Source organism: Tachysurus fulvidraco, chromosome 9 (genome assembly GCF_022655615.1).
Source record: "Tachysurus fulvidraco isolate hzauxx_2018 chromosome 9, HZAU_PFXX_2.0, whole genome shotgun sequence".
In the NCBI taxonomy this organism is placed as follows: Eukaryota; Metazoa; Chordata; class Actinopteri; order Siluriformes; family Bagridae; genus Tachysurus; species Tachysurus fulvidraco.
The window spans coordinates 13,591,977-13,604,038 of NC_062526.1; the positions used below are offsets into that span (position 1 = coordinate 13,591,977).

General features: G+C 36.7%; 1 protein-coding gene across 2 annotated transcripts in view; it reads right to left on the reverse strand.

The window, feature by feature from the left end:
- Nucleotides 1-12,062, reverse strand: part of hip1rb (huntingtin interacting protein 1 related b) — a 51,038-nt gene that overhangs the window by 12,760 nt on the left and 26,216 nt on the right. For both annotated transcript variants that reach the window (XM_047818545.1, XM_027145662.2), the window contains exons 17-28: nt 11,660-11,761; nt 11,326-11,520; nt 7,960-8,107; nt 7,750-7,836; nt 6,626-6,733; nt 6,295-6,431; nt 4,777-4,887; nt 4,017-4,075; nt 3,254-3,284; nt 3,062-3,124; nt 1,882-1,982; nt 136-241 (exon numbers count right to left, since the gene is read on the reverse strand). In XM_047818545.1, coding sequence (XP_047674501.1) covers nt 136-241; nt 1,882-1,982; nt 3,062-3,124; nt 3,254-3,284; nt 4,017-4,075; nt 4,777-4,887; nt 6,295-6,431; nt 6,626-6,733; nt 7,750-7,836; nt 7,960-8,107; nt 11,326-11,520; nt 11,660-11,761 — 1,248 coding nt within the window. The remainder of the gene's footprint in view (nt 1-135; nt 242-1,881; nt 1,983-3,061; nt 3,125-3,253; nt 3,285-4,016; nt 4,076-4,776; nt 4,888-6,294; nt 6,432-6,625; nt 6,734-7,749; nt 7,837-7,959; nt 8,108-11,325; nt 11,521-11,659; nt 11,762-12,062) is intronic.

Sequence of the window (12,062 nt, forward strand, 5' to 3'; positions counted from 1 at the left end):
GAATATTATAGCAGAATCGCTGTTTATTCTTATTTGCCTTTGCCTGTAATGCTTTTTTTAATGTAAAATCTACATAATAAATATGCTATTATTGTTATTTTATTAAGAATATGAAATGTATTGTTTATCTCAAACCTTGGAAGCTGCAACAAGTTGTGCTGTGCTGGCAGCAATTTCATGAGAACAGACAATGAGCTCTTCATACTTGCCCATGTGTAACACCACTTTATCAGCAGAATCTCTGAAAGGGAGAAAGTGAGAAAGAAAAGAGAATTGTACTGTATGGTCTTACGTCATAAATTTCAAAATAAACTCCATAAACTCCTCATTACAGTTTTTTTCAATCGCTAACGAGTGCTTACCTATACTTAAGATAATTTTTCTAAACTCTTAACACAGACTTACACCTACAAAACACAATTGGCCAAATTGATCATTTTCCTCTCAAAAACACATTTTGTTAAATATATACTAACTCTCCATTTCAAAACAGAACACATCTTTCTCTGCACACACTAACTTTACCAAAACACTGGAAATCTGACTCAAAATGAAATTATTCTGTCAAAGAATAACACTTGTTTTCACTTCACAAGGTATATGCAGTCAATCAAAGTACACCAGGTTTCAAAAATACTGGCTATTGTTGACATTAGAAAAACTGCATAGACTTTTATGTTTCAGGTAACATGCAATCCACCTTTTACACAAAATGTCTTAGTTGGGAACTGTATGTCCACATGTACAGTAATGTTCACATTCAAACGCATTCCAGTAAAAAGCAAATCAGCACTCTTGGCAATCTTGAACTGTGATGTCCCTGCAGCCAGCATCCATGGCTTCAAGGAGGGACATCTGGTCATGTGGCTGATGGTCATAAACCTTCCACCTCCATGCAGAAAAAAAATGCAATACTTACCTGTTGGTTTGTTGAAAGATGCTAGTAATGGAGGCAACCGTTGACCGCCTCAGATTGGGTTGCACTCTTTCACCAGCCTCTCTTAGTGAGAGACCGTGGTTGATTACATGGTCAATGATAGTGGCACGAATTTCATCACTGACTACTGTTCTTGCAGCCCTTGGAATGCCACCACCACGCATTCTTACACCTCTACCTTGCCCTCTCCTTGGGCCTGCTCCTCTTCCTGCACCTGCACCTCCTACTGCACCTCTCACTGCACCTCTCCCTGGCCCTGCATCTTTCACTGGAGCTGGTCTTCTCCTTGGGCCACTTGCTCTTCCTCTTCCACGTCCAGACATTACAGTGTTTGTCTTTTTCTGTTTCTGTTTCCAAAAACATCACTCCTCAAATCCTCATTTTATAGTAATAGAAAAAAAAAAACCCTGCCACTGAGTCTAAGCCAGACTGGAATCAGCTGTGGTTGGCCCAGTACACCCAACATTCACCCAATTCACCCAACCCAATCAGCTGTGTGTCAATTATTCAATTGCTTGTTTATTATCAGCTGAGATATATTGTTTTTGAACTGATATCATTGCAGAAGCAAAGGTTTTTATACTGTATCTAAGGTTTGGAATATTGTTTTTGCTATTGTGGGATGTTGTGTGTTAACATTCGTGAATGCTACAAAAACAATCCATAATTTTGTTGGGAGGTATAGCTTGTCTGTTAAGAAAATGTAAGCATTGTGGAAATGTGTTCACTGATTGCATATTGTGTGAAAACCACATGAAATGTGTGAATGGTATGGCCACAAAAGACTGATGCTGTGCTAATTGTGTTTAGAGTTTTGAAAATGTGACAACTGTTTGGACAAACACTTGTTAGCGACTGAAAAAAACTGTAATAAGGAAATGACATCCAATTAAATAAAGAATATACTTTCAAATTTACTGGGTGATATTTGTAAGAATACATACACCATTTGTGTCGCCCCCCAGCCTACTGCCTTGGCAGCAGATATTAGACCCTCAGTCCAGCGAGAATTTCTTGCATAAAATTCCTTCACTGTTGCTGCACCCTAGGAACAGCACACACACACACACACACACACACACACACACACACACACACACACACACACTTACTTCTTTGGCATCAAACTACACACTTTTTCCTTTGCTTTATTTACAGTATTCGCACCGGATTATAAGGCGCAGTCTCAATTACGGGTCTATTTCTGTACTTAACCCATACATAAGGCGCACCGGATTATAAGGCGCGTGCTAAAACATACGGTCCACAAAAAAAGGTAACAGAAGCAATACAGTGAGTTTAGTTGAACTTTATTCTACTATTTAACAATACGCACACATTATTTTTAATCAATCTTCTCCCACAAATCCATCAAAGTCCTTATCTACTGTGTTTTCTTAACTTGGCGCAGTACATTTTCTTGCTTCCTCCACTTCCGAACCATAGATTCATTGATGTTGAATTCTTTCGCAGCTGCTCTATTCCCATTTACAACCGTGTAACTGATAGCCTGTAGTTTGAATTGTGCCTCGTAAGCATCTGATTTTTATTGGCGGATGGCAAACCGATTTAAGGTGCATTTACCGCCACCTACTGGACTGGAGTGTGGAGCACATAATGGTTAGGAAGAAACAAATGCTGTTTTGCAACAAACCGGTAGTATACCTACTGGAGGCGTGGTCTAGGTAAGCGTACATACTGTACGTATTAGGTAATGTTCTCTGATTGTTTTATCGCTGCCAGCGTACATAGAGTACTGTGTCAGCGGGAAACGGTCGGACAGTCAATCAAGCGGAGCGCTTACCAAAGTCGCACAACAACCTTTTTACAGATTTTTGGAACTCAGTGCACACATAAGGCGCATGGTCGATTTTTGAGAAAATTTAAGGCTCTTAGGTGTGCCTTATAGTGCGGAAAATACTGTATCTAGAATTGAACTGGTGTCTAGGGAAAAATTCTGTTAATCTGCTGCTTCAGAAGCACTTTGCTTGCACTGATAATATACATAAAGGAAATAGACATGCATGTGTGCTAGAAAATTAATTAAGAAAGTAAAAAATATTTTGTTTTATACTATAGTATCATAATTAAAAATATTTACATAAAAGGAAAAAAAAACATTACCCTTCCACTTTCCACAATTTCCTTCTGCAGGTCTGTGGATGCCAGCACTAGGAGACGGATAGCCTAAAAGGCAGGCAAAATAAAATGCATGAAGATATGGGTGAAAAAGGTACAATAACAATGGGAATTAAGAAAAAAACATCACTAAGAGGAGTTGATTGAACATTATTCTGATCATTTGTAAATTCTTACCTTCATGAGGTCAGTGCAGCTATTCAGTATTCTAAAAATGAATAATAGCACATTAATAAGCATGTGCTGTAACAACCAAAGTAAATAATAGTATCAGCAGTAGGTAAAGTTAGCTGGCAATATCTTGAACAATCCAGTATGCAGGTTCAATAGGTAATAAAGCTTAAAATGTAATCTAAATAAAGTAACACAGACATCTACTACTGAAATACAACTGTTCAGCATGCCATATATGCATGAGATTCAGAGAAAAGGGTGATCTTGTTAAAAATGTACATCATTTTATTACTGGATTTCTTACTGGAGAATATTATTGTACTAGGAGTGCATCATGACTAACACACACAGAAAGTTCCACATGACAATACTAACTTTCAACCTTTAATTCAGTCATAAACATGTCTAAATATGATATTAGTTTACATGTAAAATGTACAGTAGTTAGCTTGTTGGCTTGATGATCAAAAACAAAGTGCACTGCATTTATTGTCTTCCGTGTGTTGTCAGTTGGTTTTCACTAAGGTGAAAACACTGAGCTGGCACTTTTCATAAAAACTCTTTTTGTAAAAATGTGTAAATGTGTCCTTTGAGATCTTAGTAAAACTAGAACCTTGTTCATCAACTTTTCCCCTACCTTTCAAATTCCAGTTTAGTTCCTGAATGTTAGATAAAGTAAAAATACATAGGGCATCCAAATATCTTAAGCGCACAACTCTATAGACTAAAATGTATTCAATTTGATGAAGTATAAAACAATGTCCACCTCTCATTCACTTCCAGCTTGACTCCTTCAGTGTCTCTTCTCGCCTGATTCATCACCACCTGCAGGCAGACCAACAGCATGGCAAATCAATGGCAGTACAAATGTAACATACATTCTGAAATCATATCATACTTGATACAATCTATACTCTCAACAGTTCTGAAGGTATACAGACTTTATTTTACATAAAGTGTAATCAAATTTGATAATGATGCTTCTGGGTTTCATTAACTTAACTTGTTAAATAGTAAATTCTGAGTAGGGCATTTTGTTCTCTAACTGCTGAAATTGAGAAGAAAGAAAATGCCCTGTAACCACTAGCCTTCTGGGACTTCATCTGTTTTTTTTTTTGTTTTTGAAACCCCTAAATAGGATTTGGTTGAACCAGTTTCCATCAGAATTAACACAGTGTCACAAGTTCTCATTTTAATTTCACCTATTCCTCGAGCAGTGAAAAGTTTGGTAGAAACATAACTGAAAAAGCAGCATCATGAATAAAAAGAGACTATCAAAGATTCTGGACAAAATTATAGAAAAACCTCAATCAGCATTTGTTTTTTAAAAAAGATTCCAAAATTCCAAATATCCTGCAGAGCACCATTAAAAACAATAAAAAAAATTTTTAAAATCTGGAGGAAACAATCCACTATATAATCAGTGACTTAAATAAGAAGGAAGTTTATCAAACAATCTGATAAAAACTGCAAGTCTCGCTGACAATCACTAAAATCTTGTTAAAGAAAGGATGATTTAAACTTACATCTATTCTCCTCACAGCTTCCTCTATAGCAGCAGAAGTGGCAGCCATTTCTTTATCTACCATGTCTCCCAGCTCGTCCCTTCCAACATCTACTCCTTTAGGCCTTAGGTCCTGAGACAAGGTGCAAGAAACCAGAATAAGAGAGAAATTTGGATAATAATTATAGAAGTAGATATATTATGACCTAAATTCATGCATTTAATCTCCATTTAAATAAAAATATATTTGGTATATCATGAGCACTTGAAGCTCAGACAGTAAATAACACAATGCTTAAATTGATTAAAAATGATTAAAAATATAAAAGTAGAGGTTCTCAAAGATTTAGTTTAGTTAGTTTCTCATATTAGCATTATATCCTAAATACTGTTGCATCACTGAGGAAGAAGCCTAACTAGATATCAGTTTAAACACAATGTACTTAGTCTTTTAATGGTATGTTAATTCACACTTACTACATAAACACATAATTGGTTGATTAGCAACCTAATTATATATGTAGCTGAAACTGGCAAAAGCAAGAAAGCCCAATGTTCAGCTGGATGGTAAAAAAAACAAACCAACAAAAACAAACAAAACAAAACACTATATGGAAAAAAAATTGGCAATTGGAATAGTGCTGCAATGGTAAAATTTGAGATGTTTTACTTGAAATTACATGTGCATACACTCACTAAGCACATTATTAGGAACCCCTGTACATATAAATCTTCCTGCTGTTACCTAATCAGACAATTATGTGGCAGAAGTTCAAAATCATGCATCAACAATCAAAACGATCTGTGATGAACCATGGGAATTCCTTCATGGTTACAAATTACTCATCTTCTAATGGATACCTTCTCAGTCTTCTCAAACTGTTTTCATTAATAAAAGGAGTTCAGTGTTATGTTGCATTCACAGTCACCCGGTGTCTCATTTATAAAGTTCCCATGCAAAGGTTGTGATCTATAAAAAAACAAACTTGACGGGAGAATGTGCGCACTCTCGTGTCCGCGCAGTTGTGGAGCGTGTAAAGGGCGTGTAAAAATGTGCGTGTACAGGGCGGGATATGAGGCTGTGCATTGCTTACAGGTGTGCGTATGCATGGTTTTATAAATCGGAATATTTTTTGGCGTACGGCACTTTTGGCTTTTGGGCGTACGTAAACTTTTAGTAGGGATCCTATGCACAGTTTTATAAATGAGACCCCAGATCTGAATCCAATAGAACATTGTTGGCATGTGGTAAAATGGGAGATTTACAGCATGAAAGTGCCCACAAAACATTTGCAGGAATTGAGAAATACAATCATATCAACATCAGATTTTCAAACACCTTGTGAAATCTATGCCACAATAAAAAAGGGAGGCTCTACCCAGTATTGGTACAGTGTTCCTAATAAAGTGATCCACAATTGTATAAATAAATGTCGTCGTCATCATCATAATCTCTTCCTGGGCGCTGAGAATTAAAATGTGGGAAGTATATATTTTACATTCAATGTTTTATTTTGTTATAATGTAAATTCTGCCTCACCTGTGCAATCTGCAACACCTTCTGAAGCACAACACGAACAGATGCTGGATCAGCACCCTTTATGGAAACTTTAGACTTCAGGTCCTGTAGAAAGTTCAAGCTTTGAGTGGCACAAGCCCTGCAGTTCTCCATCAATCCTGAACACACAATAAACAACAACTTACTGTTAACAAATATTACATATTTAACACATTATTACACATATACCACCAGCTGAATTGGCTGAAACAGCACTCAAGATAGTCAAGCTAGTTTAGACAAATATTTGATAGAATTGTAAAAGCATTGTGTTTTTTCTGTTTGCACATGTGCTAAACTATGTCAGACTTACGATCACCAAGATCTACAGGTGCTGTGTGTGCTGTTGCGCTCCCGTTGATAATGGTGTCAGCAGTAAGATGACAAAACAGAGTCAGAGCCCTTAGCAGAGGCCCAGCATCTGGTCAGAAAAAAAAAAAATTAATAAATTAAACTGTTTACTAAATTAGGTAAACAGAAGTAATAGATAAATCATTAGAACATCACATCCACTCCTGAAAAATCATAAGAACGGGGGAAACAATACAATTATTCATATTTCATGCAGGTGGATTGTACCCAGGTTGTAAGTACTGCTTCAAAATGCCAAAAGAAGAAATAGGAGCAAGAGACAAAAACTAAAAAGCAGGCAATTTAAAAACTTTCTTCCACCTTTCAATGTCCCATGTTTGGTGCTTCCTTGCATTATCCAAACGGACAAGTTTGTGGTGTGGGAGGAGACGTGGCCTTTGAAGACATTTTTGTTCTTTAAGCCCTTTTCTTGCAGATGACCCTTTATGGTTGTTTTTGCTGCAGTCAGAATCAGTAAAGGTCTTAATTTGGTCGAGGTTCGGCCTGTGTCTTCAAGAAAAGTCGTATCCTGTGGCACCGTGCAGGTGAAATTTTTTTCTCCCATAACTCTCATGATTTTTTAAGAAATTTAAAATGACTCTCTTACTGTGTTCAACCTCCACGACAATGGCTCATTGCCCTTGCTTGTGCAGCTCAACAATCCTGCCACATTCAAAGACAGAAAGCCTTTTTGCTTTTGCCATCAGGAGACGATGTTAGTGTGACTGCCTGAATGACATGAAAAGCCAGAGGAGATTTTAAATTTTTAAGGCTATGGTCTTTTGATCAGCTGATGAACAGCCTGTTTGAGTTTATATGCAGTTTTCAATAAATAGCCTACTTTTTGTCTCTTGCTCCTGTTTCTTCTTTTGTCATTTTGAAGCAGTACTTACAACCTGGTTATGATCGACTAGCGCTGCGAATACTTTTACTGTTTCCCCTGGTCTTAAGGTTTTATTCAGGAGTGTATAATGTTGTGTGCTATAAAACTGCACAAATGATATACACAATTTTTTTTTCCAAAACAGGAAGTAAGACAGTAGCTAGGTAGTAAAGAAACAATCAAACAAAACAACACAAAAACACCTTCCAAATTCTTCATATAGTGTGAGTGGCCAGCTTGCATTTTAGCCACTGAGCCCAGTGCATCTTCTGCACGGCTAACAAGGTAATCTAAAAAGAGAAAGTAAGACATAAAATTTTCTTGAATTTCTAGATCTTCTTACCATAGGAAGACTTTTATTTACTGGGTTTTAAAAATATAATTCAATATGGAAAGGTATGTAAATCGAGTACCTGGGGAGCTGGTGCAGCGGATATGTAAAGGATCATCTACTTTTGCAACAGCATCCTGAATGATGATTTCAGCCTCAGTTACTGTACCCTGCAACAGGGCAAACTGCTCATCCAACAACTTCTGCTGCAACTGCTCCTCACGGCCAAGCTACATCAGCACAAACATGGAATGCATAAAAGTTTTCACTTTACAGAGGTATTGATAGATATGTTTGAGATCTATATTATACACTCCAGAATAATAAGTACACTATGATCATGATCAAAAAGGAACCCTTCAATGCTCAACTGTGACTCGTGAAGTCATTATACATTTATATGAATAATGATAAATAATAATTTTTCTAATGTACTACGCAGTGAAAAATATTTTTCCGCTGATTTTTTTTATTAGATTATTTTTATGGCCAGATTATTTATTGTTAAAAAGTTATTGTCCTACGTCCACCAAGCTGCCACTGCTGGGATACCGAGCAAGGCCCTTAACCCTCAGTTGCTCAGTTGTATAAAAATGTAAGTTGCTCTGGATAAGGGCGTCTGCTAAATGCTGTAAATGTAAAAACATGCTTGGATTTGGTGTCTGGTGGTCGGGTTTGAATGAATAAATCATTATGATGTCTGGTAAAATAAGGTAATGTAATATTTAACAAATAATTCACTAAAAGAATAAAATGTGCAGTGCAACACAGCAACATTTTCAGTGATATTAGATTTTACATCAAAGTAACTGCTTTAACCCACAATTCTTTTAATATTTTAAGGTAAAAATTTAAAGATTGAAAAAAAAAAATTCTGTTGTTTACATGTGTAATTTAACAACCTAAAAAAAAAAAAAAATCATATTATGCCATTTTTGTAAAAACACATGCTTAACACAAGGTCTGGTGATTTACATGGTTAGTCTACAACCTTACACTTTTTTATGTTGGAGTTCCTCTCAAATGTCCGTAAATTCGCAAACAGAACCCTAACCCTAACCCAAGCTTTTGTGGATCAAGTCTCTTTTAAATCAATCATTTGGATGTGAGCTGCTTACCTGGAGAAGAGCTAGCTAGCACCAGCTAGTACTAGGAAGCAAAGTCCAGTTGATGGAAGCAGTGTGAAGCTCTGGTCAATTTACTTTGACAAATACAGCCTACCTAAACATTGTTGCTGACCAAATACAACCCTTCATGGTAATAGCAGTAGCCTCTTCTGATAGTAAATAGTGCACACTACAACAATGCATTAACTGTTTAGAAATTGCATGATTAACAACAGAGATTGCATGATTGTCTCTGTGTGAAGTGCTGGGCAAAAAAAAAAATCCTATCCATGGGGGTCCCACCTTGCAACTTATAGGATTCTAAAGGATCTTTTGCATCTTTGTGCCAGATACTACATTGTCAGGCAGCTGTTATTTCTAATGTTATATTAGAGTTTATGTTTTCTGTGCTTGATCTTTTCTCTAAAACAAATAATTTTGGCAATTTTAGTTGCACATAACTCTCTCTTATTAAGATGTTTTCACAATCTCCAAATTGTCATGTATTACAGATATTATGTGGAAAAATGGTTGTTGCAAATAGCTAAACACTTGATTGTCAACTTAAGATGAACTGCAAAAAGGGGGCAATTACCCAACAATGTACCCAAAGTATTCAACAAGGACTACACTGGAGTGGCCTTACTACAAGTCTCTTAATGTCCTCAAGTGGGCAAACCAAACAGATTTGAAATCTGTAAACCATATAAATGTTCCAAATCAAAAGTAATTGAAGTAATTTTTAACAACAAATATGAAAAAGAAAACTGAAAAATATGAAAAAAATACAAAGGGGTCTGAACAATATTGAAAACTACTAATATGTAAAGCCAATGTAAATAACTATGAATGTGACCAAGAATGCAAATGCAGAGGTCACGCCCTCTCGGACACTTGCCTCTGTGCTGGGTTTTGTGCCACCCCTGTTTCCATTAATGTTTTATGTACAGCAGGGGTGTCAAACTCAAATTCACAGTGGGCCAAAATATAAAACTGAGATAAAGTCACGGGCCAAACTGAATATTTATTGAAAAATTAACTGCAACTGATATGTAATGTTCAACCTTTTTCATATGGAAACAAACTTTAGTTTTGCTTAAATACAGGATTTGGAACAACCAGAGCTTGGTATTACAATACCATACACTTTTTGACAAACTCTCCCTCATTAAAGGGCCGGGAAGATATTGCTGTTTCTGCTGCCACAATAATGCTTTACAGCTTTTTGATTTTGCTTTCAGAACATAGTCTGCCGGGAAACCAGACTTGTTTTTCATCTCCTCTGAGTTCTAGAGCTTCTGCTTTACGTCCAGATCCTTATACTTCTCATAATGTTTCGTTTCATAGTGTCTTCTTATGTTATATTATTTCGTTACAGACACGTTAGCTCAGTTAGCACACAAGACAAACAGGTTTGTCCATTACATTCGTGAACAGATAATCTGCCTCCCAACTGTCTTGAAAGCTCCTATTGTCCATCTTTCGTTTGGCCGTTTTTGTGGAGGGTGGAATTAACTTGCCCAATGTGACTGTAGCATGATTGTTAACGACTGTCAACAGAGAATGAGGGGCGCTTGCTGTTCGTGACTACGCATCAATACAGTGGCAAGGCATTCTGGGATTTGTAGTATTAGCGGAGCATGCGGCTAGCCAGCTGTAATGCACATTTGATATGATCTCGTGGCCCAAATATAATTACAGAGTTTGACACCCCTGATGTACAGTAACCTAAATGATAGATTTTTTTGTGCTTTTTAGACTCAGGAGTTTAATTCATATTTGCACCCAAGGTGATAACATGTAGTTTGCAATTATAAACCAGGTTATTTCAGGTGAGATTATAAGTCTCACCGTGTAAAAGATGCTCTTTTGGGCAAACCACATGACCATATTATGTATGGTGTATGCTGTGCATTTATTTGCAGTGCCGTTGGCTAAATCTGATCCAAAGATATTTTTCCCTATACATCTGCGACCAACTGCTACACTGATTATGTCTGATCGTGTCTGTTGCATGCAGCAAAACTTTCCAAATGCAATTACTTTCATGTGCTTGGAGAGAACCTGCTATTAGTGTTGAAAATAAATTCAATTTTGGAATTCTCTGACAAATGACAATCAAGCTGCATGGTGCTGGGCTGTGCGCACAGGTCCCATTTGCGGATGTCAGGCCTTCCTGCACCCTCATGGTCAGTATAAGAAAATACTGATTAAAAAATAAGAAAAACTTAAATTTGCTTTGGTTCACATTTTTTGCAATGCCTTGTCCTCCTAAAATCAATTATACTCGTTATTTGTCACTTTACTGTTGTTTTCAGCTGGTCTAGTTACACCCAGTCTACCTTCTCTTTCAGTTTTCCCTGGAGTTGTTCCAGGTCCTTGCTACTCCTCTCCCTCTCTTGATGGAGTGAGGCCTCCTTCAGCTGGGCTGCCTGCTTCAGAGAGGATAGCTCAGCCTGCTTCTCACTCAAACAGCGCATCAGGCGCTCCTTTTCTGTCTGCATTGAGGTTATAGAGTTGTTCAGCTGCTCACTGCCCTACAGTTTATGTTAGGAGCATACAATTAAACAATTAAAAATGTCAATTTATTTTGTTTTTGTTCTTAATTACTTTTTATTATTTTGTTCTTAATATTATGTATATTCAGATAGACACAAATCTTTCTACTGTACATACCTTTTCACAAGTCTGTAATATCCCTTTTATTTGTTGGATCTCTCCAATCTTCTCCTCCAAATCTCTTCTCAATTTGTCCATTTCAAACTTTTGCTCATCCAGCTACAAAATGTAAAATCAGGTCTGTAAATATTTAGGACATTTTCAAGACTGTACACCACCATGATGGATTTTAAGTGAAGCTATCAAGATTTAATTCAAGGGGTTTAGCAAAGATATTGTATTAACCATTTAAAAAATTACATCCATTTTGCTCATAGTCCATCTATATTCACAGGCACAAAAGTTACCGGACAAGTAACTGATAAGCAGTTTTTATGGCCAGGTGTTTCCCATTTCCCTTTGTCATGACAAATAAAGCCAATATAAGCTCTGTATATTGATATATAAGCCAATATAAGGT